The 27,614-nt window shown below is 46.0% G+C and overlaps 1 protein-coding gene across 6 annotated transcripts in view; it reads left to right on the top strand.

Annotated features, from left to right (window-relative positions):
* Positions 1–27,614, top strand: part of LOC102905556 (uncharacterized) — a 206,603-nt gene that overhangs the window by 29,828 nt on the left and 149,161 nt on the right. Inside the window, exons 1-2 of one of the 6 annotated variants that reach the window (XM_042275849.2) lie at positions 4,295–4,343; positions 20,836–20,952. The exons of 1 other annotated variant lie outside the window; for it this stretch is intronic. In XM_042275849.2, the coding sequence (XP_042131783.1) occupies positions 20,933–20,952 (20 nt within the window). In that variant the 5' untranslated portion in view covers positions 4,295–4,343; positions 20,836–20,932. Of the gene's footprint in view, positions 1–4,285; positions 4,344–20,835; positions 20,953–21,007; positions 21,273–27,614 lie in introns of those variants that run through there. 4 more of the 6 variants (XM_015994781.2, XM_015994779.3, XM_042275851.2 and 1 more) reach the window with 4 other exon arrangements.

The following is a 27,614-nucleotide window of genomic DNA, read 5'->3' on the forward strand; positions in this document are numbered from 1 at the left end:
AAAGGCAACCTCAGGAATCAGCCTACTTCCATTTTCAGCACTAGCTGGACACCTCCCATTTAATTAAAACCCAGATGTCTAACAGAGACCTTAGAAAGATCGGAAATTCCAGTATGGATAGTCAATTAATCAGAAAACTTTTTTTCTAGATGGCAAAGAAATATTTCCCTACCAATTAATTACCTAATCCTCAGGGCTCTAAACTCAGTCTCAAAGTACATTACAAATACACCATCACTCAATAAATTGCAGTGAATATCAGCAAAGTATCTCTGGCTTATTTGAAGACCGGGGCAGGGAGGCCAAGAAAGTGACTCAGTAGATTAGGGGGATCTTAGAGTGAAGGATGCTGAGAACAGTCTGATCACACACACACACACACACACACACACACACACACACACACACACACACACACACACACTGTGTTTAGTTTTGAGCTATTGCAACTTTGAGAGTTTTTTCCCTCCTCCATGATTTCCTTTGAAAAACCCCGTAAGCCAAGTTTTCACTGCAGTTGGAAGCAGACTCTGTTAGGAGACCGGCCAGTAGATGGGGAAACCGTGACAAATGAAGCTGCTGGGAGAAAATGAAAACTTCAGCCCCTCGGAGAGCAGAGATACAGGAGGGCTTGTGCAGCGTGGCCAGGCTGGGCCGGTGCAGACTCACAGTTTGGTACTGACTCACAACCAACATTTCATGGTGTGTTAGCATTTATGAGGCATTTTCGCACACATTGCCAATTGGCCTGGGTTCTCATAAATCTCCGCTAGAGTGTATTTGGTATGTACAATTACAGTGGGATGTAATATGTATTATTTTTGGCAGCCCAGCATTTCTCTCCCATCTTCCCTTTTCTGGAGGGTGACTCAGTCCTGGCCAATAATAGTACCCGTTCACCTCAACCCACAAGGACCTGTCAGCGTGTCCCCCTGGAACTGGGATACATAATTGTGTGGTCATTGCCACTCTTGGATGTAAAACTGTGAGAAAAGAGCAGAGCTGTAGAGCATCACAGACTAAGAGAACTCAGTGACTCTTTTAGGACCAGGGTCGATCTTTGTCTAAAGCCAGATTAATTGGGGTGAGATAGTTGAGCCTGTGAATTCTGCCACTGCCTTAGGTTGCTTGAGAACAGCTGTCATTTGCATGGAAGGCAGATACCTTTTATACAAGTTAGAATTCATCTTCCCAGCCTCTGCTTGTACTGAGGCTTGCTGGAGGCTCCCTGAAGACCCTTCCCGACAGCTGCACCACTCACTGACAGGAGCTGACAGCCCAGTCCAAGCCCACTGACAGTGGCGACTGCCAATCCAAGTGGGTCTCATGCCTTTTCAGTTGTAAGATCCCGTGGCAATGTCTAATGCAGTCCCCAATTAAGTAGCAGGAAGGGTTTTGATGTTTCTGTTTACAATTTGCAATACATTCCTGTAGGTTAGTAATGTAAGCGCTGGCCCGTAAGCTACCTCACAAAATGGGCCTACAGTGGAGAACAAGAGAGGTGGCACTCGGAACTATTTCAAGAGATAAGAAGCAAATTTGATTGAGGGAACAGAGATTGACGTTTGAAACAGATTGTTTGGGGGGCAATAGATAGTTGGAAGAGGAGTATGTTTTTAAAAATAAAAAATACCAAATGTATACTTCTACATGGTAATACCAAATGTATGCCTCCACATGGTAATACCAGATGTATGCCTCCACATGGTAATACCAAATGTATGCATCCACATGGTAATACCAAACGTATGCGTCCACATGGTAGAAGTCTGACTGCTTTGGAAGATTTATCCTAAAAAAAATAGCAAGTTCAGAACTGCCTATTCAACTTCCTGCTTCTGGGAGGCAATGGCCTTTAAATCTTTTCGTTATTTTTGTTTTTTAATACATCTCTCTAACTTACATCTTGATTTTTCTCTCTTGGGTTTTGTCTTGACAATTTCCATTAAGTGAGACAAGAGTTCAACCATTGATCTTACCTGCTCACCTTGACACTCAGTGCTTACACCATCTTCTTTTTTAAACTGTTAGTTACATGTATGTATTTATTTTGTATGTGTGTATGAGCACATACACACAGGTGCACCTTGGTGCACATGTGGACGGCAGAGGGCAATTTGGAGGAGCTGGTGTTTTCCACTTGTGGGTTCCAGTGATTGCACAAACACCTTCCTTCGAGGGCTGAGCCATCCTCCAGACCCCACTTCTTTTTTTTTTAAATTTACTGGTCTGTATTAACCATGTATTTTTTTTATTTCCTTATGACTTTTCTATACATGTGTACATCATGCATTTTGAGCATATTCATTCCCATTCCCCTTTTTGTGCCCTGTATCCCTTCTTCTTGATGCAATTTTGTTATAAATTTGGTTGGATCGTTAGTTACTATTCTCACTATCATGATTAGATACATTCAATTCATTGCTGAGTGTGCAGTATTAAATACGACCAAGATGGCTCTTCCTGTCCCCCGACTCTAAGACTGCCCAGCAGTATGCCTATAGCATACTTAGGCTCTGTTTACTTCCTTTTATGCACTTATTCATTTAGCCCTGTGTTCTCTCTCATGTGGCTACAGGGCTTCTCGATAAGGCCAAACCACTATGCTTGCATTTGTTAGAGACATGGTTCCCCAAACCCTCATCATGCCCATCTGGGAGGGCTTCTCCAGTCCCACCACACAGCTACCCCTGGTATCCAGTCTCACACCATTGTCCTAAGGATTTCTTTCTGCCTTGTGGTTGAACTGGGCTTCATGTTTCCTAAGCCCCAAGTTCCCTCATTCTTGGTTCATTCTCACAGGCAGTGAAATTCCTTCTCCTCCAGTATTTTTTGTTTGTTTGTTTTGGTGAAATACTCATGGTAAAACATTCGCCACTTAACCATTCTTAAGAAACTCCGGGCGGTGGTGGCGCACGCCTTTAATCCCAGCACTCGGGAGGCAGAGCCAGGTGGATCTCTGTGAGTTCGAGGCCAGCCTGGGCTACCAAGTGAGTTCCAGGAAAGGCGCAAAGCTACACAGAGAAATCCTGTCACGAAAAACCAAAAAATAAATAAATAAATAAATAAAAATAAAATAAAAAAAAAGAAAAGAAACTCATTAATTCTGAGATGCCTCATGAATCAAACATCCTGTAAAGATTCTTGGGGGTGCTGGGGTTCTTTGTGGGTTTGGAAGTCACCTTAAAAAAGCTCACCAGATTTTTCTGTGTAGTTTGGAAGTCACCATATTCCTAGAACAAGCTGCATTATACTTACAAAAGCTGTGTTGAGCAAGGCAAGGAGGAAAGGAGACAGAAAACATACCGGGCAGGGGATGTCTGCCTCAGAATGACCGACAGCCCAAGATCAGTGAAAAGGACACCACATAATCCACCTACTTAACCGTGAAGATGTGCTTAGAGTATTATACAGTGGGAACTAATGCACTGGCATAAGTTTGTACGGAAGAATTTATGACCCTGAAATGAGGACACTCACTCGGAAGCCAAACGTAACAGCGTGCTTCCCTCCACGTCTCTTGTTTTAAAGATATCTTTACATTGCTGAGAGGTATCTTGGAGGACCCCACAAGGAAAAATATGCACCAATTCAGCAAAGCCAAATACTGGGCCAGGTCTAGTGATTTTCAGAGAACAGAGGAATTTCACAAAACAAGGGTAATAAAATGTGGATTTCTGTGCCTCGTTCCTCTTAATCCAGTGCATCCGCTTTAGTGTAGGTTTTAAATCCTGACCGATTCCAAGGACTCCTAGGAAACCCTATGCCGTAGGTGTTCCATGGACCACAGTTTGAGAATCTGGTTTGGATAGGGTTTTATCCCAGATGGCTAGGGCTGTGTGGCTCTGAAACTTTTCTCTGGTTACAGTTCACTAGATTTAGGCATAAAGGCTGAGAAAAGCTTTTGTTCAGCGGTCAGAGCATCAAATCCAGAAGGTGCTTGGTGACCCACCCTCCTTGTGGCGGTTTCTATGGTCAGACATCCAGGATGATGGAGCTTTCTAACCTGGATTGGCCTGCTGTCTTTTTCCTGGGGACACTGGAAATTTCATGTGCCTCCTTAAGAAAGCACGTGCTACCTGGGTAGAATGTGACATAGAGCCTGGGAATTAAAACCTGAAGTTAGGGAAAATTAAAACAAACAAACAAACAAACAAAAAAACCACCAAACACAGGCCGACCTTTCCCTTTGAACCAAACAGTAGAAACCGGTTTGCAATCCCGGGCGGCTCTCGGGGAAGAGGGCAGGGCAAGGCCGCCCAGGGCGCCACGTCACTGGCAACCTGACCCCACCGGGACCGCCCCTGTCCACCGAGGCGCGAGCTACACGCAGGGCGCTGAGGGTAAGCGTTGCAGATTGCTGCAGACCGGGAGGTGTCCACCGGGCGTTGAAGTCCTGGGCAGTGTAGATCCGGGATCTACAGAGCGGTAGTGCGGCAGACCAGCTGGGGAGTCCGGCTTCTGCGGTTTTCCCCCGCTAGTCCAGGGTGCAGGCCGTGTGACCTGCGCGGGATTGGGGTTCAGGTTCGGCTGGCGCCTTCCCATCTGCGTTTTCGCCTCTGCTTCCGCAAGCGCGGTGGCTCTGGGGCCTTGCACTGTGCTGGACACGGCTGGTGCGTGGGTAGAGGGCATTGCCCCTTGTCTCCAGAAGGTCATTCCCTAGCCGCACTTGTCGCCCCCTTTGGCCTGCCTTCGCATAGCCAGGCCAGGGTAGCTGTCTGCTTCTCCCAGACCCAGCTCAGGGATCACCTCTAGGAAACACACCGGAAGGGGGAGCTTTGGGTCACACGAAGGCTTTTGTGTCCCTAAAGGCCCGCCTTCCGCGCACCTGGTTTTAATAAGTGCCTAGGGAGAAATATGGCCAGGGCCCGTGTGCATCCCCAAGAAATTCTGTCCACAGAAAGAAAGAGACTTGCACCGGACTGAACGTGGGCAGACTCACTCACGGAGCTGGTGCACTTTTCAGCTTTAATTGTTGCCTAGAATGAGTGTAGATTGTAGTGATGTTAGAAACGGGATCTAAGCAGCAGTTAAACACTGATTCATTAACATTGAAGACGAGGAGACTGCGCAGTTGTGCACTGTGTATTATGCCCCCTTTCCAGTTCTAATCATACAGAAAAGGCACATGAAAAAACAAACAAACAACTAACTACCCCTTCCTATACTCCCCCTCTTAACCACAGGCACATTAACATAATTGTGATTAGAGGTACTTTGCATTTCCTTTTCAAATTCTGGAACCAGAGACCTAAATTACAGCCCCAAAGAAGAGAAGTCTTCTTAGAAGTTCTGAGGAAAAGATCTCTCAATGCAGAATTGACTGGAAGTCAGAGAGTTTATCCCGCATCCGGCTTTTAGCCTGTATCATAAAAAGTTTAAAGGAGACAGGACATGAAAGGCTTTCAGAAAGCGTCTATGAGATGTGTAAATATACGTTCCGTATATATCCACACATGTTTCTGTTGCACCCGTGCTACAAAAGCCAAGGGGAAATTTCCATTTAGCACTCTGATCTTTGCAATTGTAAGGAAGTAACTCTCACCCTACTATGTACTAGAATTTTGAGACCATTAAATTTTCCTACAAATTGTCCTGCACCCTTAGTCAGCTTTTGACTCGGAGGCTTCTCAGGCTCCTGCTTCTGTTCCTGCTGTAGTGAATGCTTTCCCTTTGCTTTTGTACCCTTAGCAACTCCTTATTCCGATCCCAGCTCACATACCCATTTCCCTGGCCTCATGAAACAACATTTGAAGCTCCATCCACCATTTGGAATGATCTCATTCAATTGTTATTGCCTATCTCCTAAAAAAATAAATAAATAAATAAAATAGAGGTTTCTGGAGAGTAGGGGCCAGTTTTATCTGCTCTTCTGGAGAACATCTATACTCCCACTGTCTACCAGGGTGGAATCTAGTCAACACCGTAAAGGGTTTGCAATGTTGACTGTAACCTGGAGGACACATTTCTGTTCCTCATCCTTTGTTTCTTCCCCTTCCCCCCTGGGTAGCTCAGGCACAATTGCTCTCTCCTCTGTTGGCCTTTCTTGGGGTCTCACCTACAACATTCTATTCTCACCCCAGGAATTGGGACCTGGAGGCAGCTGGAGTTTGGGACAATTTCTGCTGCTCTGGACTTTGGACCAGAGAGTAACTGGGGCTCTCTCCCACAGGGTTGGGGACAGCCAGCCCTACCAGCCTCTTGTCCCTTTGGTAACTCCTGCCTTTGGCTGGTCATGGAAGGCTCTAAGGCTGGTGCACGGAGCTGTTTGCGAGAGATGTTCTGCTTGTGTTGGGTTCCAGGCTCAGGAATAATTAGGGGAGTGTCATGCTGTTGAAGTTGAGGCTTTTCCTTATGGGCTGGGTTACAGGGCTGCAGTCTGGCCTGCTTGCTGGCAGGGACCATGGATTCCTGTGTGCCTCTGAGGAACCAAAGGCTGGAGGTAGGGGAAGAAAGCTTGGAATTTCCCATGGTTCTTTCTGGACTGAGGGTTGTTGAGAACCGCTGGAAGGTACTGATGTGAAGTGGTGTCTGATCCTTGAGGCAGCTCAGGGCTGCTAGGGTCTTCCAGGGCCCCTAGCCAAAGCCTCGTGTCAAGTCAGTGTTTAGAGATAACGGTGCCGAAAGAACCAGATGTTCCGGGAAATGCCAGTAGCCAGCTAGGGAAAAAGCTGTTTCTTAGACTGTCCAGCCCAGCACCCAGCATATGAGGGCTGTTTAATAAATGCTCTTTGAAGCAGGAAATGTGTTTCCAGCCTGGCTCTGTCAGTGTTCTGCTGACATCAGATTTCATAAGACAGACCCAGGAGGCTAACTGCCGGGTTCACAGCCCGATCACGTCACTTCCAAGCTGTGTCTGTGGGCGGGTATGCGTGGTGGTGCTGATGTCCACAGGGTGCGCTGTGAGTATCAGAAGGTGTACCTTATATAAAGCGCTTAGGACAGAGCATGGCACGTGGTAATAGGGTAAGTCACAAAAGTAAGCACAAAATAGAGAGAGGACGAGGGTTACCTTATGAGGGAGAGGGGGAATGGGATCAGGAAGGTCTCATTAGATATTTAACAGACAGATGTTTTCGTAAACAAGCCCAGTATGAGGCTTCATTGCACTGGAGTTCCTTAAACTCCACATATGTTTGTAAGCGTTTTAGCATTTGCTCAATATGTAGTAAAAGCACGGAAATTGCACCCGGCCGTGCCATACGCTGCCTTTCAATGCTCCTAAGACCACAGAGGCATTAACTTGGGCGACCTGTCTTATTCTTGCATGACCTTGTAGGGACTGCTAGTGTTACTTCCGGTCAACAGGTGGGAAAACAGGCTGTAGAGCTTGTCCAACCACAGGGTTTCTCTGAACCTTTAAAGGGAATGTGTCCTCTGGCATTTCCCAGCGTGACCATGGAGACCCATCTCTCTACCTGGTACATTCTCAAGACACAGTTCGCAAATGTACCCACAGATGAGGCCTCCTGGTGAGGAGAAAGGCCAGGGCTCTGCACCTGCAGGCTGTTCTCTTCAGTAGCTGTAGCCTGGATGCCTCCCACCAGAAGGACCAAGCCCAGGATGCTGGTTTTGGGTGTCAAGGTTGGAATCTGCCTCTTTCTTCATGTTGTTGTTCTAGGCCCCGGGTCATCAAGGATTTATAGCCTATGGAGAGTACAGTATCCTATGAAAGGAAGATGAGTGAGGATTTCACATGTGTTCTTAAAGAGTTGGAACATTCCTGGGACTTCTTCCTTCTAAAGAATACATGCTACTATTATTAAGGCCCGGAGAAGGCAGAGGACCTCTTTCTATTTATTCTTGGCTATGACTCCTGTTTGGACACTGTTTCTTCAAAGCAGGGTCCTTCTGTTTAGAAACATCAAGTATGATATTTAACACTAGATCATCTGAATGAACTCATCTCCAGGTCTTGGCAAACACTCTAGGGGACATTCAAGGACACGATTCTAGTAAAACCAAAGGCTCCCCGTATCAAAAAAGATATTCTTGTAATTTTTAAAAAAACCTAACAAAATAAACTTCATATAAAATTTACCATTTCAACCAATCTTAGGCGTTCGGTGGTAATAAGGGAGCTAACACTGTTGTGCCACAATCACCATCAAGACTGTCCGCCTCACAGTCTCCCTCATCTTTCAAAGCTGAAACTCTGAACTCGTTAACCAGTAGCGTCCCATTGCCTCCTTCCTCCAGTCATGGCTGTTCTATTTCTCTGCATGACTTAACTAACCTGTGTAGGTTCTATGAACCTTACAAACACATATGCTTTTGCATCTGGCTGATTTCATGTAGCGTATTGTCTTCAGGATTCCGCTGTGTCATATGTCAGAGCCTCCTTTTTAAGGCTGAGTCATGCTCCACTCTGTAGATGCGACATTCGTTCCTCATCGTTCATTCACCTCCCGTAGACATGTGGGCTTCTGCCTTCCTGTGATCTTACTCTTCAGCTCCTGCCTGGACCAGCCTTCCACACACGATGAAGACTCCTCATGGATCTGTGCTAATTAGGCCCGAGCTGATAGAAAAATGGCAAACCCCCTCACTAAGCCACGATGTAAAATTGAGTGCATAAGTTTGGAATTCCGTTTTGAAGTGGCCGTGGGTGGCTGCAGTGGTGTAGTTGATTGAGACTGTAGGAGGAGCTAGGCAGTGATTCCTGGCAGAACCCCATTTAATTCTGGAGGAAAAAGGGCTATCTTAGGGGGCAGCAGTTCCATGCTGGGGCCCTGTGCAGTCCAGGTCTTGGCAAGGCCTCAGGTATTTGGGTCCAGAGGTTGCAGAGTCAGACTGGTTGGAAATCCAGGCCTGGATTGCACAGAGGAGGATTTTCTTTGCTTCCCAGAAACCTCCGGGGCTACTGCCGGGTCATAACTAAATGGAACAAAGGTTAGGAAAAAGCTTTGGCAGAGCAGGGGTGGGGTGGGGCAATGGCTCTCAAATACCACCTCTCTCCGTGCACCTCCCCACCCAGGTGCTTCTGAAGCTCGTGGATATCCGATACCGTCAAGGCTGTTTGAGAAGTTGGCACTTGACACTTTTTATTCAGGGAGACTCGCTTTGTCTTCAGTCCCCATGCATCCCCACATTGTACCGAGGTACCCTAGGCACCACAGTAAACACCCAGAGGTGCCAACAGGTCTTTACAGCGTTGGAGGAAAACAGCTGCACTCACCGTCTCCATGTGGGATGCCCGTGAACTATTGGCCTGAGTGGCTCATAGTTTCAAAGTGAGGTTGTGCTGCCTGCCTGTCCATGACGTCATATCTTTGGGATGCTGGGTTTTCAGTGGTTGCCCGATAAGCATCGAGTTCCTTGTAAAAAAAAATCAGTGGAATAAGAAACAGAGCAACGGAGGGGACATGGGGGAGTTTCCTGTATTTTTGATTGGCGTAGTGGTTACATGGGTATGTGTATTAAAGGTCCTCGGGCTATAAAAAGAAAGAAAAACCAAGTAGTAGTTGATTTTTCAATGCCCTGTAAGTAATTGTGATTAGTGAAGAATGGAATAAAAATACTACTTTGAAACTTTTATATGTACTAATTTTTCAAGTAGGTCCCAAATTGTTAGGACATTGGTACTTAATTCATTGACTTAACAAATAGAATCATTAGTATTCTTTCATGCCAGTGCCATCATACAAATTACTGACATAGTTAAGATACTATGTACCAAGAGAGTTTGGGAATCTCTGCTTTATTCTTATCAGAAAATACTCCAAATATTGTATTTACTTTTAAGTATATCCATCGTGGGGTTGGAGATGAGATGTCAAGAAAAATAAAACACTCTGCTTAGAAACTTTCTTAGAAACTTGATACGAGTAAGAATTGCCAGGGAAGGGAGTCTCAGGGATTGTCAGGTTATGCCTGTGAGCATGTCGGTGGAATCTTGATTCTGTTAGTTGAGGTAGGTAGACACACTCACTGTGAGTGGTACTGATTCCTTGGGCAAGGAGGTCCTAGACTGTGTAGAGAAAGCCAGCTGAGCATCAGCATGCATGCGTGAAGTCATTGCTCTGTGCTCTCTGCTGTGGCTGTAATGTGACCACTGCGTCACCTTTACATCTCTGAAATGATGTGCTGTAATCCGGAGCAGTGAGCCCAATCAGCCTTTCTCCATTCAGGGGCTTTTGTTGGGGTGTTTCATCTTAACAGCGGGACAGGAAGCTAAGACCCATATTCATTCTGTGACCAGAGAAAGTCACAGAATGAATACAGATTGGCTCTATAAAACCAGAAAGAGGCAACATGGAAGGAAAATGTCTCTTCAGTCCGTTCCATCATCCAAAGAGATAATAACTGCTACAACTTGGTGGATATTTTTCAAATTTTTTTTCCTGTGGGGGGGAAAATAATAGGTACTTTACCAAACTTGGTACATATATTCTCTACTTGGTTGATAATTTTGAAATTTTGCTGTTTTGGAGTCATCTTTCCTGTCAAAGTGTATACAGTAATAATCATATGTAACAAATATACATACTTACTTGAAATACACAATTTCTAGGAAGACTCGGTTCTTAAACCTTTGTTACTAATTGTAGGACGGTTGCACCAACAGTGGCCCAACCCTGCCCTCTAGTGGCTGGATGCAATAGTTCACCTTTTTCTGTAACTCGTGTGAGGTAGAACTTGCATTCTGACATGGAGACCATAGAATGGGATCTTTGTAGGAGTTCGTAGTTGATAAGGAGATGTGAGGCATCTATAAATAGCTGCATAACCATGAAACAACATGAAAGTAATCAGTGTGACGAGAGCCACAGTTAAAATTCCATATTGTCCCTCTGATTTAAGGTCATGCCTCACAGCAGCAGCAACAGCAACAGTGGTAGCAGACATTATTGATTGCCCATGACCCAGGAAGTGCTCTTTGCATTTTTCATTGAAAGAATTTGTCTCTCTTAGGTCTTTAAATACTGGTAGGACTTGGGCCTAGAGGGCTGGTTTGATGGTAGAGCGGAGGGCAGGGACAGTGCTCCACAGAGAGATTTGCTTGCAAGAGCAAGGGCGTAGGAGTCCGCGCAGAAAGGAACAGGCCTTACAGATTGCTAGGGGTAGAGTGGGCAATGGCAGCAAAAGACTTTAAATCCCACGCTAAAAACGTGACCTTAATTCTGCTGATGGGCAGTGAGAATCAGAGATCCAAGCTTTTTGACGGGCAGTAATTGGATCGGAACTGGACTTTGGGAAGAGGATGAAAGATGGGAGCATCTAACAGAGGGACCAGTTAGGAGTATACAGCAGGAGTCCAGCTGGGCTGTAAGACGGCTCTGAGGAGGGAAGGGAGATGAATCGGAGCTCCGTGAGGCTGTCACTGGTGACAGTTTGATTGTTCTTGGAAAGCCCCAGTAATGTTGAGTGAGCTTGAGTGAGCTCTGACAGCCCGAGAGGCTGGCTTTACCTCAACTGCAGAACCGTCAGCAATGGCCAGTGCTGCCTTTTCCCTCTCCTCTAAGAAAATCGGTATTTTAAGGGCACCACGTGGAACACATTGTTTAGCCTCTTGTGTGGGATTTCCTGGAGATCCAGAACCGTGGCAGCTTCTCTGATCTGCAAGAACAGGCAGGACATTTGATCCCTGTCGAAAGGCCAAGGAGTGACCCATCCATACTTCTCTTTCTCTGCTGCGAGATGGTAGTGTGGAAAACGGAGTAGAAATGTTTCTCCTTTCCAGTGCGAATAACACTGGCCAGGACCAAACAGGGTGGCAGAGAACTGACTGTGTGAGGTGGAGAAGGCTGTAGCATCAGTTTTGAAGCCATTTTAAAAGGTGGCATGGTTTTATGAGATGATTGGAGTTCAGTGTGCCTTCCAAAACAATCATGTTTGGGGTTTAATTTACAAATGCTTCTTAATATACTAAACACCTAGGGTAGTGATGCTCAAAGTAAGACCTGTTGTTCTCCAGAACCTTCTTGCTGGGTTCAGCCAGCTCTCGAGGATGAGGTGAATACTGCTGGAACGCAAACCAGATACATAAATCTCCACAAAGCTGGGAATGAATGCGATCTTCTCCTGCTCTTTGTGGTCTGTCTTCACCAGGCCCATGTGGACAGGTCCTCAGAGTTGGAGCAACAATCATGTGGACAGAAGTGATTCTATCCATTGTGTCTTTCTCCACACCCATCAAATTTTCCTGCCCCAATGGTCCTTCCAAATACTGTTCCTGGATGAATTGCCTTGAGTTATAATACATTTAAAAGATAACTAACTTGGATGAAGAAGGATATATTGGGTACTTGTAGGGCATCTAGAATCTAGGATTCAGGAGGATTTTCATGGCTTTTTACCTCTGAATGTCAGAAAATGTTTTCCTGCTCCTGGGCAAAGAGGTGTGACTGAATACCATATATAATAAAGTGAGTTCTGAGTTTGTGGATCACTAATTAACATGCTTGAGTTATCTTCAACTTTACTGGAATCATAATTCAAAGCTGATTTGGCATTAGTATACAACGGTATCATATTTCAAGCTCTATCAGATCTGAGTTATGTACTTTATCACTTTTTAACTGTTTAAATGACGTTCCTGTTAATAGGCTCTCTGCTTTAACATCAACAGGCAGATGGTTGGGATGGTTCACGTCTAGTTGAGTTTTCATGGCTAATTGGGCACACATGTTCTAAATTTTCCCCTCTACTTGGAAGTGAAGGATTTTATTTGGAAGTGAAGGATTTTTACTAAACATGAGCTGATTTTTTTTCAATACCAGGCAGCTTATTTTCATCTGCTTAAGCAGTCTTAAAAGCATGAACCATTTTTCAGCATTATATCTTAACGTGTTAACTGTTTTGCTTTTAAAGAACAGATTTCTTTCAGTAGCTTAAATGAGAATTCACAGAAATCATAGCCTTTTAATTAAAAGCAATATGTTTCCATGCCAGATATTCTGAATAATTTCCAGTGGCCCAAAAAAGAAACACATTTCTGGGCTGGAAGTGTGCATGTGGGACCCGACCCTTCAGAAGCCTGGCAGAAAGGCCTGATGGAGGATGTGAAACAGGGAAAAGATTAGTAAAGAGAACATCAGGGCAGTTTTCAACTTAAACGATGTGGGTAGTGAAATAATTCTCTTCACCATGGGATCTCTTGATGGAGAGCTGAGGTTGCTACACTCTTCTAATGCTAACTGTGCCTCTGACTTCACCCACTTTGAAGTTGTAAAGACAGCCCAGGAAAGCTGGATGTTTTGAACCTAAAACTAGCACAAGTCATTATGTTTCAAAACAATTCTAAGGGGTCTGACCAGCAGACTAAAACAAAAGACTCAGATGTTTCTAACTGGAAGGATCCTTGAAAATTCTTGCCCCCCGGCCATTACAGAGGCAGCTGTTGGGAAACCAAAGATTCCTTGGGTGAAACAAAAAGACTCAGGGCACCGGAAGGTAGATGATTTCTATTTTTAATCACTGGCTCTGAACTAGCGAGTCACCAGGCACATCAGCTAGTCTCTCCCTGTTTCTGTGTCCTCAGTTGTTCTGATAGCAACTATGTGGATTTAACCAGCTCACGAAGCTTTTGTGAGGACCCTGAGTGTATGAGTGTGTATAGATGGCTCTTTTCATTATTTGCATCCTTTTATTTTTCCATTTTTAACAGTTAAAAAACATTACAGCATTACACAAATCGAAGTGTGTGTGTGTGTGTGTGTGTGTGTGTGTGTGTGTGTGTGTGTGTGTGTACACCTGTGCATGTGAGTTTGGAGGCCAGAGGTCAACTTGAGGTTATCTTCTTTAGTTGACTCTCTACCTTACCTCTGCAAGATAGGGTCCACCACTAAATCCACAGCTCACCAAATTGTTCAGGCCGGTGTGTCAGCAGGCTCGGAGGCTCTACCAACTTGGCACCTCAGTGCCGGGGTCTCAGGGTGGTGCTGCCACACTCGGCTCTTAGATGAGTGCTTTGGATCCCACTCGGGTCCTGTTTGGGCAGCAAGCACTTTACAAATGGGCTTTCTATGGATTTGAGTAATAATGGGCAGATAAAGACTAAGTTTCATTCCTTACAGCAGTGGTTCTCACCCTTCCTAATGCTGTGACCCTTTTATACAGTTCCTCATGGTGTGGTGACCCCAACCATAAACTTATCTTCGTTGCTATTTCATAACTGTAATTTTGCTATTGTTATGAGTCGTGATGTAAATATATTTTCTGATGCTCTCAGGTGAGCCCTGTGAAAGGGTTGTTCAACACCCCCCCACACACACACACAGGATGACAACCCAGGTTGAGTGCCACTGCCTTACAGCCTTGTTCCACTGGTTAGTTAGCACTTAACCTGGGGAAGGAAATGCTCCGTGGGTAGCACTGACTGACTGGTGGACTGACTGGTGGACCAACTGGTGGACTGACTGAAGGACTGACTGACTAAATAAACAGTTCTCTTTGCTCTACTTTTTCTTTCTCCTCCAGGGAATTGGGCCAAAAATAAAACTAAACACGTGGCTTGTGATAGTTTAAGAGTCTTAGCCAGGTGCAGTGTGCTGGGACCCATCCAAGTCTGAGCTGTGTGCCTGAAGACGTCTGTTCTGACAAGGGTCCCGGCTCTGCATGCATGCAGGATGTTTGGTGGGCTTCTTCCTGTGGTAATTGGATGGGCTACTAGAACCCCACTTGTAAACACATCTCAGAGCCAGAGACACTTCTCTTCCCCCCTTCTCCGCTTCCCACTCATTCTACGGCCTCGCTGATCTTGCGCGTCTTGATGAAGGGTAACCCAGGAAGCCAGGAGAGGGAGTCTTCCTGTGCAGGGAGGGGGAGAAATTGATAAGCTCTTCCTTTCTTCCAAGAAAGGAAGGTGGATTTTAGGTTCCCGCCCTCTGCATCTGCGTGGCCAGTGGTCAGCCGATATGACCCCTGGCTATGAGAGCTTAGATGAGAACCTGAGACCACTGCTCAGTGGCAGCTTGGCCTGCAGGGGAGAGAGGTGAAAACGCTAATTCAGCTGAGAAGGACAAACCCTGAATGAATGAGCGAGAGATGGTGGTGACCTGGAGACAGAGTGCCCGAGATGCACTAACGCAGTGGACATGGGGCATTTGACAGTATACAGTCAAAAGTAGAGTAGTTGAGTCTGGAGCAGGGAGAGACACTGATCTCTTTTTCTTTAGGTTTTACCCATAGATATGAGACTTCAAGGTACGATTACTTAAGAGGGCTTCCTCCTAATCCAACCCCCTTGTTACCTGAGATAAATAAACTCAAGTTCATCCTGGAGAAGTGATGAGCCCCAGGTCACAGAACCAGGAGTGGCAAGGTTAGGATCCAGGTCATTTAGTTCAGCACCTCATTCTAAAGAGGTGGGTAGAACTAGTTTCATGAAAGGTGCATTTACTGAGCACCTACTGGATGTAGCTGTGCGGTCTCCTTTTCCCTTCCCTCCCTCCCTCCCCTCCCCTTCCCTCCCCTCCCCTCCCTCCTTCCCTCCCCTCCCCTCCCCTCCCCTCCCCTCCCCTTCCCTTCCCTTCCCTTCCCTTCCCTTCCCTTCCCTTCCCTTCCCTTCCCTTCCCTTCCCTTCCCTTCCCTTCCCTTCCCTTCCCTTCCCTCTTTTCTCTTCCTGAAAGGTTAATGCAGCCATGACATCTATTTGGTGTCTTAACTGCCGGGAAACCTACCAGCCAGCAAGGGCTTTCTTGGGTTACCCTAGCAAGAGATCTCTGCAAGTCAAACACAATTAACTTTAATGAGGCAGCTTTGATGGCAGGGAAGAGACAGCTGACACCATATTTCCTTAACAATAAACCACTCTGACAGATGAAAACAAACAGGCCAGAGATAACATATAGCGTTTCAGGAACCAGGCAGAACAGGGCCAATAATGAGCAAAGACGGATGTGAGTGGGTTTCTCCATCTGCCCTGGAAACTTGTAGAAGGTGGGGCTGTCCCAGACTCTGCTGCCTGGGAGGAATTTCTAGAGAAACCCAGTTTCCTGAAGGGGTTCCCGGGAAACTCTTTACTGTAGCCATTGGATCTGCGTGCTGCTGGTGTCCTTTCCCAGTTCTGGAGATCTGGGTGCACTCCCTGCCAGGGTGCGACCCTCGTCTGCTGCTCTCCTCCCTGGGAACTGAGCTTCTCGATTCCTGGAACCGTCCAGGGACTGCTGTGCGATGGAGCTGCTGGGATTTACTCTGTCTTGACAGTTCCTAATCCAGAACTTGGCCTAGCGCAGACATGTGAACAGCAGAGCCGGTCAGGGTTGGGCTAGGATTAGTGCTAACGCCCCCTGGAGGCTGGAGAGAGAGAGAGAGAGAGAGAGAGAGAGAGAGAGAGAGAGAGAGAGAGAGAGAGAGAGAGAGAGAGAGAGCAGATTCATCAGACCTGATCATTAGCTATTAAATGCATACTTCAGCTACACTGTGATGATGGACAAATTCATTTAAATTCTCTATCAGGCCAGGTCAATTACAAACGCCCTGTGTTATGTCCTTTCCTTGGGGGCCGCTTTTGTGTGTGTGGTGGGAGAAAGGATTGTACAACTGTGCTTTTGAACTTTTGAAGAATTTGGTACACGCGTTCTTCTTTTGAACTCCACAGCCTTCCCTCCAAGAAAGTTTTTCCATGTTTTCGTTGGTTTGCCTGGGATCACATGTGTATTAGACGTCAGTCATGACTGAACGGATTTCAAGGCCCTGAAGGGTTTGTGTGTGTGTGTGTGTGTGTGTGTGTGTGTGTGTGTGTGTGTGTGAGAGAGAGAGAGAGAGAGAGAGAGAGAGAGAGAGAGAGAGACAGAGAGAGACAGAGAGAGACAGAGAGAGACAGAGAGAGACAGAGACAGAGACAGACAGATGGGGGGGTGGTGTGGGAATGGGTAGTGCCTACAGAGCAAGAGTCCACTCTAAATTGCTTGCAGAAATGCACTGGTAATTCCAGGGCCCCTGTTCAATCAAAACGCCATGTTTTTGACTCAGAAGAGGCTTTTAGCAAGTTGCTTAGTAAGTTGTCCACTCTCCTGCTTTCATAAGGATAATATTACTTATATTATAGGTACTTATGCAAACATTTCATTTAAATTTTATCCTTTGAAAACGTATTTACTGTGTGTCTGTGTGTGCATGTGCGCACAGGCACACGTGTGACCCAGTGTATATGTGCATGTCAGAGGACATCTTCCAGGAGTCAGTTGCCTCCTTCCACCGTGAGTTCTGGGGCTAGGACTCAGGTGGCCATGCTGTGCGGCACACTTTTACCCAGGGAGGCCTCTCACTGTCTCTTATTTTATCCTTAAAAGACACACTAGCATCATAGGTGCTCTTGTTACCGCCCCTGTGAAACATTCTGAAACATTCGTTTACTTCCCCAAGGTCACACAGTTAGTGACTGCGGTCCCAGAGTCTGTGCTTGTCCCCTGCACCCCGCTGCTCCGGGTTTTTGTTGTGAGAGATCAGAGACAAATAGCAGGATGAAGAGAGGCCTTGGGTCAGCGGCCTGAGGACAACAAGAGGACAGTAGTAGTACTTACTCTGCCTACTAGCTCCTGGGCTGATGTTTATCGCCATGACAGTGATACTGCCAGGCTCGAGGAATCCTAATCTGCATGTCATCACTGACATGTTTAGAAAGTGCTGTTTAAGATCTCCCGGCCTCAGTTTCCCTATCAGTAAAAGGTGACAGTCATAGTTCCTTCCAAAGAAGGCTGTGGAGATGAACAAGGTAATGCAGGGAGAGCACCTGTTCTTTAAGGGGACTCCAGGAAAGCGACTACTTTATTATGATGAGGTAAGCTATTGTTATCCTTGCTTTGCTGACAAGGAAGCAGAGCTCAGAGAAATTGGCCAGGCCCACATAGTAAATGGAGAAACTGGGTTCGCTCACATACCTCAGCCATCTCACTGTTTTCAATCCCTGGGACCTTGTTCTTAGCCAGGAGCACTGAGCACCTCCCCATGTGGGGCATGGAGAGACACAGACTAAAAAGTCCAGGCAGTCCAGACTTCCGGCTGTGTGATAAGGAGACGTTGATACACATGGAGCATTAGAAACTGCATAGTGAATTTTGACATTGGCTCCTGCTCATTGGTAAGAAGGTATCCGTCACAATGGTGGGCAGGGCAGGAAGCCACCACACCCAGTCAGCCATCCCGAGACTGAAGAGCAGGCAGTTATAGTGCGCTGCACAGTATCCATCAATTCCATGAGTGCTTCAACATTTGAGGAAGAAACAGGCTTTGTATTAGTTGGTTTTGCCCAGCTGCAGGCTGAGGCAGATGTTCTGAGCTCATGCAGAGTAGGCTAGGCTAAGCTGGGAGGCTGGGCAAGTCGTGTGTGTTAGACGCATTTTCAGCTGGTGCTTTTAGCCTATGATGGATTTTTTTCAGGACGTAATCCCATAGCAAGCTGAGGAACTTCTCTAACTAAACTCAGAGTTCTTGTATGGATTACCTCACTATTTCATCCCAGCCTCTTAGGGACTCTTTGAGACAGTTTTACCAACCCTAGACTCCTTGGAGCAGGCTAGGAACTCAGGGCTTGGAGAGCCTCAGCCAAGGCTGCTGCGGGAAACTTTTCATTGTACTTGGCCTGGAGCTCTTAATGCCCAGTTTGAAAGCAAAGCAGACATTCCCATTGCCCCTTCCCATACCCTTGGCTGACATCAGATCTCTGTCTGGTGTGACTTGTAATTAGCTGCAGCCTTGTGTTCAGGTCTCCAGATGGGGGTGGGGGGATGGGGGCAAGGGCAGGCGACAACTCAGGGGACACATTCTCTCAAGAACACGCTCTCTTATTGCAATACGAGAATGCCTTTTAGAGGCCAGAGAGACTGGAGTTTGTGGGTCATAAATGGCAGCCCAGGACCAGTTCCCAGTGACCCATTTGGATTTCCACACCATCATCCTTGTCCTCAAGATGCTTTGACCCTGGCTGCCCCAGGCTGACAACTGACATCACGTTGAGCATTGTGGATGTGGGCTGAAAAGATGGGACGTGTTAGGCTCAGAGGTGCTGCTTATGGTTTCCTGTCTTTTCCTGTCTGCCATCTGGACATGCAGGTGAAGTCACAGGACAGCCGGCCTCAGAGCCCTGTTGAAGGCGGGAGGCACTGCAGGAGAAAGCGTTCCCTGACCATGAACAGAGCAGAGAGGAAGCCCTCTTGAGTTTGTTTTTGAGACGGGAGGACGCAGGGGATGCTTGGTATCTCTGAGCTCCACTCTGCCTTTCCCCCTTCTGCACGGAACAGCCCGTTCCGGGTGTGCCTTTTATCAGCAGTGACCGTGAGCCTGGCTCACACAGTTCACATCTTTCAAAGGCCTTGGGTGGTTTGCTTTATGTGGATTTGGGTGCAGGGGACAGTCATGGACCTTCTGCTCCTTCTGTCAACGGCAATTACTGATTGCTCCTGGCAGTGGCCAGGAAACTGGACTGAGTTAGCAATTCTTAATTGCAAAAACCTCAAATCACTGCCCTCTAGTGGCTCTCACTGGAAAACATCCACGATGTAGGGTGGAGCTGAGAGGAGTTCAAATGCAAACTGGCTTTAAACAGAATGTGTGAAAGACAAGGATGAGGGCTAAGGTGGTGACTCCTGTGGGTAGAAGTGCTTGCTGTGCATGTGGAGCTGAGTTCAAATCTCCAGAACCCACCTAGAAAGCCAGGTGTGAGCTGTAACCCCAGCACTGTGGGGGTAGAGACAGGAGGGTCACTGGGTCTTGATGGGTGGCAGCCTAGCTCCAGTGAGAGTGTGTCACACACATATCCCAATATCCCTCCTTCTCTCTCCCTCCCTCCCTCCCTCTCTCTCTCTCTCTCTCTCTCTCTCTCTCTCTCTCTCTCTCTCTCTCTCTCTCTCTCTCTCTCTCACACACACACACACACACACACACACACACACACACACTAAAATTTATTTTAGAACTTGAGAGAACAGAACCCCTAATCCTTACAGAGGAGCATCCCCTTTTAAAGAATATTTTGTATTTGTTGACAGTTTCATACGTGTATACAATGTGTCCTGGACATGCCGCCTCCAACCCCTCCCTCTGAGTCTCCTCAGTCCACTCCCTCCTGCTCTCACGTTTCTTCTCTCTCTCTCTCTCTCTCTCTCTCTCTCTCTCTCTCTCTCTCTCTCTCTCTCTCTCTCTCTCTCTCTCTCCCTCCTGTAATCACTGAGTTCGGTTATGCTGTCTGCGGGGATGCTGGCTGACCTTGTTGGCTTGACCTTACGCAAGTCTGACAGAACACCCCTTCTACCTCTGTCCCTTCCCCTAGTCACCGATGAGCTTAGTCTAGAGTCCAATTCAGACTATTCTCATAAAAAGGGAACCAGCACAGGCCCCCCAAAAACAGACTGCATTCTGGGCTCTGTGTTCTTCCTCGGACCGTGCCTTCAAAGCCCCTTAAGTGTCGCTGCTGTGTGTTGTGCTTACCCACTGGTGACACAGTTGACTCGAGGCCTGCCACCAGGTCTCTTCCTTACAAAGCATCCCTTTGGCACTGGTGTTTCTTGCTCTGTAACTAGCATTCTGTTACGGTGTGGAGATAAAAATGCCGTTCATAGCATATGCACCTTAAGATCTAGCCTCCATTTCTTCAAAGCAAGGACAGATCTTAATTTAATATGGTGAGTTGAACTGTGTGCTCCCTTCCTCGAGATTTTAACTTTACCCTTAAGTTGACTCTTGCCTATTCTGTGACCTTGCACCCTAATTTTTCCGTTTACTTCCTGGACTGCATTTGAAGTGTCTATAAATCACCTCTCAGGTCAGCCCTTTCCTTGAGATGAATAATATTTGTATTCTTGTCATGCAACACGGTTTTACAACGATGCCAATTTATTATTTTTTTGGCAGTCTAGACTTTCACTCTGTTTTCCTTTCATTTTTCTTTTTCAGTGTTGTACACACAGCGAGTCTTTTCTCTTAGCCTTGGTGATGGTGATCACTTTAAAGGACAAATTTTTCACTTCCCTAGGCAGACTCAGAAAATGGCATGTGTGACAGACGGTCTAGGTGAGTTGACCCAGTCTGATGTGGGTTCAGGGCACTGGGAACCGGCAGGGACTGTCACATGGAGGGGCAGCCGGAAACAGGCACCGGCATGAATAGACTGTCCCCTGGTTCTTCAGTTGGCCCTGAGCAGGTTTATTGCCCCACTCTAATGTAGGACCCTGCTTTAATTCAAATCACATACTTTAATGATCTCATGGTCATTGATTTCTTTCCAGGGACTTTCAGGTTGCATGTGGAAAAGTCAGTGAAGCAGAAATCAGTTCTGATGACCTTGTCCCTGGAGCCTCGAGGGAGGGAATTCAGCATTGAGCAGAAGGCGGGTGAGGCAGATAGGATTTTGACTTCAATGTTATCTTCTAAGAGCTTAGCTTTTCCTAAGGGCCCAGTTCCCATGGTACCATTCCTCCCTCTTATGAATGATGTGTGTGCCCATTGTTTGCTTGTATCTTTAGGAGATCACTCAGTGCCTGATGTTCTCTGCTGGAGGTCTTGAAGTTCTAATGATTTATGCCCTTCCACAGTGTCAGTTCATCCAGCACTTGCCTGGGAACTCAGCAGAATTTACACACTAGGGTCTTCAGAGTGTTGAGTAACTCATGAAATGTCCCGGGCATGGCCCATGTTGACTGTGGGTAGGTGTAGCATGTGACGGAGACAGGCCCCTGAAGCCAGGTGACTTCCTTGTGTGACTGAACACGTCAGATAAGCTTTTTAAGCCTTGCAGTTAATTTAAAATGGAAATAAGAAGTGTAGACTGAGAATCGAGGTGATGCCCATGAAGTCTTTACCCAATAGTGTTCCATGAATGTCAGTTGTTACAGTTATGGAGATGGAAGATCCATTTGGAGGATCAGTGTGAGTCATGCAAACTGAGCCAGAAAAGACTGAGCTGAGCTGAGTGGTTCTGAAAACCTCACAAGACTATCTCAGCTCAAACTCAAGGTTGTTGGGAGGCTTGTATTAGACACGAGGTGTCCTAGATGCGAGACATGGAACTCAATATGTTAGCCAATTCCCCCATGCTCTAGGTCTCCTACAGCGTTACATCTTGACTCTAGGAAACCTTTCAACCAAGTTTCTCTGGCACAAGACATACTTAAAGAAAAGAAGTCCTCTTAGGTGGATACCCTCCCTCCAAGTACATGCCAAGCATTTAATGCTTCCTTTCAAGGCTGAGGAGATGGCTCAGTTGTTAGCACTTTTTTTTTTCCTATAGCTGTGATCAAATCTGCTGACACAGAAACTTAAGGGAACGGGTTCACAGTTCAAGGGACAGTTCACAATGGTTGAGAAGTCAGCGGCAGGAGCGTGAGGTAGCGTTCAGTCAGGACACAAAGAATGGTTGGTGTTAGTACTCAGCTCACTTCCTACAGTTGCAGTCCCAGATCCTAGCCTAGGGAATGGTGCCACCCACAGTGATTCCAGATTCAGTTAACCTAATCAAGATGGTGTGCCCACAGGCTTGTTTCCTGTGTGACTCTAAGTCTCATCAAGTTGGTCACTGAGATGAATCCTTACAGTAGGCAGAGTACTTGCAGTGTACGTTCTGAGACCTGAGTTCAGATCCCCAGAACCCGCATAAAGCCAGGTGCTGTAATGTGCATTTGTATCCCCAGTGTTTCTATGGGGAGTTGGGAGGTGGAGACAGGAGACTCTTGGGAAGCTCAGGGACCAACAGGAGACTGTCTCAGACAGGGTGAAGGCGAGGAGAGAAGCGACGCTTGGATTGTCCTCTGACATCCACAAAGTAACGTGACATACAGGGGCCACACAACTATTGTGACATCCAGGCACCAGCTCACATTCTCTGTCTGCCTCTCTCCTCTCCTCTCCTCTCCTCTCCTCTCCTCTCCTCTCCTCTCCTCTCCTCTCCTCTCCTCTCCTCTCCTCTCCTCTCCTCTCCTCTCCTCTCCCCTCCCCTCCCCTCCCCTCCCCTCCCCTCCCCTCCCCTCCCCTCCCCTCCCCTCTCCTCCTCCTCCTTCTTCTTCTCTCTCTCTCCTTCTTCACCCAACAAAACCTCAAACAAAAAAAAATGCATTTTCTTTTAGAAATCAAAACTCCAGAAGCCTTTGTCTCCACAGTGTACATATTGCTGTTTTTTCAAAGTTAAACAATTGCACTTATTGTTGCAAAACAATAAATGGAAAGTTCTCCAAATCTGTCCCCTGTAGAAGGAAATGCCCCAGTTGGGAAGTGATGCACAGCACTGGTGAAGTTCTTTTGGGACACCAAGTGCTTTGGATGTCAACAACCTAAAGGTGCCATTGCTGTGGACCTTCCGGGTGTCTTGGCCTCATAGCCTGCTGCTGGGCAGACTTCCTTCTTTTCTTCTCTTTCTTTCTTTTTTTTCTTTCTTTCTTTCTTTCTTTCTTTCTTTCTTTCTTTCTTTCTTTCTTTCTTTCTTTCTTTCTTTCTTTCTTTCTCTCTCTCTCTCTCTCTCTCTCTCTCTCTCTCCCCCTTCCTTCCTTCCTTCCTTCCTTCCTTCCTTCCTTCCTTCCTTCCTTCCTTCCTTCCTTTCTTTCTTTCTTTCTTTCTTTCTTTCTTTCTTTGGCTTGAATTCCCTAGAGGATTGTGTTTCTTTTGTAAATGAAGAAGGAAGCCTCTGGCTGTTGCTTTCTGATGGGCAGTGAGGTGAGAGCAGGAACCCTGTGTCATGGCAGTTACTATTGAGCCAGGCAGGTCTGTGAGGAGTGGCGACACCCTTCCTGGTGTGAGCGGCCTGCTCGCTGCTCACACACACAAGCCTGATTTATAATCCCAGTCGGACTGCATCTGAGTCTAATTACCTGGGTATATGAAAGTTCAGAGGCTCTCAAGCAAGCTAGCCATTCAGGGATGCACTTTACCAGAAGCAGATGGGAAAAATAAAACACTTTAGTTTATGAGTATTTTTCTATTCAGGGGAAGGAGAAAGAACAAAAAGAGTTGCCAAATTGATCCTTGTCAAGCACTAATTAAATATTATTCATGATTAATTTTGATGTTGATGTATTCAGTGTTTTAACAGTGTCATAAATATCTGGAAGAATGAAATAACTCACTTCGTGTAGCATAATAAATCATACACACTTCTGTCCCCATGGGGCCTCCTAAGCCAGCCTGATTATTGTTTTTAAAAATAATACACTTGCTAGTGACTTTTCTGGAATGTTCTTCGTGGATGTGAAGGAACAATTTCCTAATCATGCTTTAAAGTTGTCATTTCATCTGCTTAAACCGCTTTTATAATTATAAAAAAAAATTACAAACCTATTGCTTTGTGATGTATCACTAACAGGTGAAGGTGCTGTAGAATCTACTTTTGAAAATCCAGGGGGGTCTGAGGAGAGGCAGGTGGGTGAGGATGTAAAGGAAACAAGACCAGCCTTGAATGGCTGATTCTGAAAGCATGGTGAGAGACCCATGGGAATTTATTGTAATAGTCCCTACTTTGATGCATTTTTGTAATTTTCTATGATAAATATTTGAACAGTATTTTGTGAGGAGGAGTTCAGGGTTATTTTCTTGGAAAAAAAAATGACAACTAGCCCTCACTGTAAGCATCTTTTATTAATCATGTTAGAATATGTAGTGATTCCAGTTTGGGGTTGACCAACAGTGGTGATGAAAATAATGAGAGTAGCCCCTGTTTAATTGAATATCACCATAGGCGGCGTCTAAAGCAGGCCTTCTACATTCTCCTGCATTCTCTAAGACCTGTGTGTCCAAAGCAGGCCTTCTACACTCTCCTGCATTCTCTAAGACCTGTGTGTCCAAAGCAGGCCTTCTACACTCTCCTGCATTCTCTAAGACCTGTGTGTCCAAAGCAGGCCTTCTACACTCTCCTGCATTCTCTAAGACCTGTGTGTCCAAAGCAGGCCTTCTACACTCTCCTGCATTCTCTAAGACCTGTGTGTGTAGCTCAGGAGTAGAGTGCTCACCTAGCATGGCCAAGGCTCTGTGTTCAATCCCTGGTACGGGGAAAATGAAAGATTGTTATATAGGCTACATATAGTTAAACATTTTTGTTCTTAGTTTGAAGACGAGGAAACAGAAACTCAGGGAGATTAAATTGTTTGATAAAAGCCAGTCACTCAATGGCAAAATGAGGTCTCTGATGTTCCAAGGTGAATCCTTCTATTTTCATTTAAAAAAGGGACTACATTTACTTACATGGTTGGGCTAGGGCCATTATATTCCAATAATTTGAACAGGGAGGAGACTTAGAGATGTTGTAGTCCAAAGATGCTAAGTAGATGATATGCCTGCTCTTGTCCCTCTGCCTGTGGTGGCAGCAGACATTACTGATCAAATGTGGCATTTACACGGATTCAAAATTCTGTTCAACACAGTGTCTGAGGTGGCTCGGCTGGCTCAGAGCTGGCTCCTGGCAAAAGCCAACCCATTGTTTCTCTTTCCTTTTTCTTCCTAACAAACAAGACAACCGAGTCCTAGCGAAAGTCGTAACTCACTCAAGGCCCCATCGATGGTCATGAACAAAGTTCTCACTGCTCTTGATACAGATTCTGGGCATCTTCTGTCTGATTCTTCTTCCACGTGTTCGTATACATTAACAGCAGCTGCTTGGAACAATGTGGGATCGATATTGGGTATGTCTGAGATGGGTGACAACATATTGCCCAGCTCTAAGATAGTCTGGCTGTGGATTAAACCAGGTCAGTTCTCAGAAGCATCTGCTAGTTTCCTAAAACAGAACAAAGCCCGAGGCTGAATTTAGTCAAACAGCTGCATCCATGGGCCCCACCACCCCTAGCAACAGAAGTCTACAGTCCCCAGTCACTCTCCTCAGGGACACATGTGGAAGGCTCTGTTCTGTCCAGTCCAGGAGAATGACATAAAGCAGACAGCCGGAGCCGTCCCTCACCAGCCTCACCTTCCCCCGAGATGGCGGACTTGGAAACCACGCAGCTGACCCCTGCTATTCCTTCTCCCAGAGGACATCTAGATTCAGACTTCTCACTCGGTCTCAGGCCCCTGTCTCCTTTTCTGAAGATGTTTGGATCCTTGAATGACTTTTCCCCACAGTATTTACCTTGGCAGTAGAAATCCTGTCTACGGAATGTGGGCTTTCCCTAAATCTTAAGTTCTTTGGTGATTTTGTGGATGGGTTTCTATCTTCCCCAAGAGACCCAGAAATGAGGCAGAAATTTCTAGTGGAATTTGTGTCTTTAAAAAAAAATATATCTGTGAATTAAGCGGCTAATAGAAACCCATGTAATTTGTGTGACGAGTGACAGTGTGAAAATAACTCACCCATGTCCTGTTATGAATTTGCATGCATTATGCTGGATACAGTTGTACGTCACCCATAGACCGTTAAGATGGAGTCACCAGTATTTTCTTAGGTACTGTTTTTCTGTTTATTTATTTTTTTATTTTTGCTGTTTGTTCTTAATTTCTTGGTTGTTAGTGAAGAACATTAGGGCAAAAGATTATTTCACACATAGACACAGATCAAATGTGTGGGAGGCAGAGTGACCTAGTCTAGTGGCTGATTAAAAAAAACAACAACTGTTAATGAAAGAAACTACTATTGTGAGATGAGCTTCAGGTTGGATCTGTATATGCTTCACTGGTTGGCATTTCAGATAAGATATGTGCCTGTGGGAGAGTGGATAGAGACAAGGGAGAAGAGCGGTGAGTAGTTTGTCTTTGGAGGGACTCGGTTCCTGCTGGGTGGGTGCCAGAAAGGCAAGCAGGCTGACTTGAAGTGATTCACAGTAGTTTTGGTTTCTTTGCTGAGCTGTGTAGCAGTGGGGAGATGGCTGAGTCAGGAAAGTGCTTGCCCCACAAGCATGAGAACCCAAGTTCAGGTCTCTACGGATCCCTGGAGCTCCTGACCGTCCCGTCTAACCAACTGGTGAGCTCTTGTCTGGGTAAAAACTCCTTCTCAAAAAACAAAGTGGAGAACAATGGAAGAACTCACCTAGTGTCACTTACAGAAAGAATCTGTACATGTATCTGCATGAATACACACATATACACACACTACACACACCACACACCACACACACACACCACACATACACTACACACATACCACACACACATACCCATATCACATACCCACACCACACATATACACACACATACACACACACTATATACACACCACACACACACCACATACACACACCACACACACACCACACACATACCACACACACACCACATATACACACTACACACATACACACACACACACTATACACACACCACACACATACTATACACTTACCACACACACACTATACACACACCACACACATACTATACACTCACCACACACACACTATACACACAACACACACACACACACACACACACACACACACACACACACACACACACCAGCATATGGATGCATGCACATCAGTAGACATTCCTATTAAGGATGCTAAGGAAAGACCACAATAGCATACCAAATCCATTTGGCTTCACTTGTAATTAAACTAGATATTTATGCTTCTAAACAGTGAATTAAAGAAAAGAGTGATAATGAAGTAAAGGTAGCATGAAACAGGACAAAAGGAGATGGTGCCACACCTATGAACAATATTCAGAGCACATGGACTGAAGGTTCCCCTAAGACCTTCCCTTCTCCTCCTTTGGTGACTGGAGATGGCCAGAGATGGCCTGTGTCTACACAAAGCATGGGTTGG

The sequence above is a fragment of the Peromyscus maniculatus genome, chromosome 4 (genome assembly GCF_049852395.1).
Source record: "Peromyscus maniculatus bairdii isolate BWxNUB_F1_BW_parent chromosome 4, HU_Pman_BW_mat_3.1, whole genome shotgun sequence".
Classification (NCBI taxonomy): domain Eukaryota; kingdom Metazoa; phylum Chordata; class Mammalia; order Rodentia; family Cricetidae; genus Peromyscus; species Peromyscus maniculatus.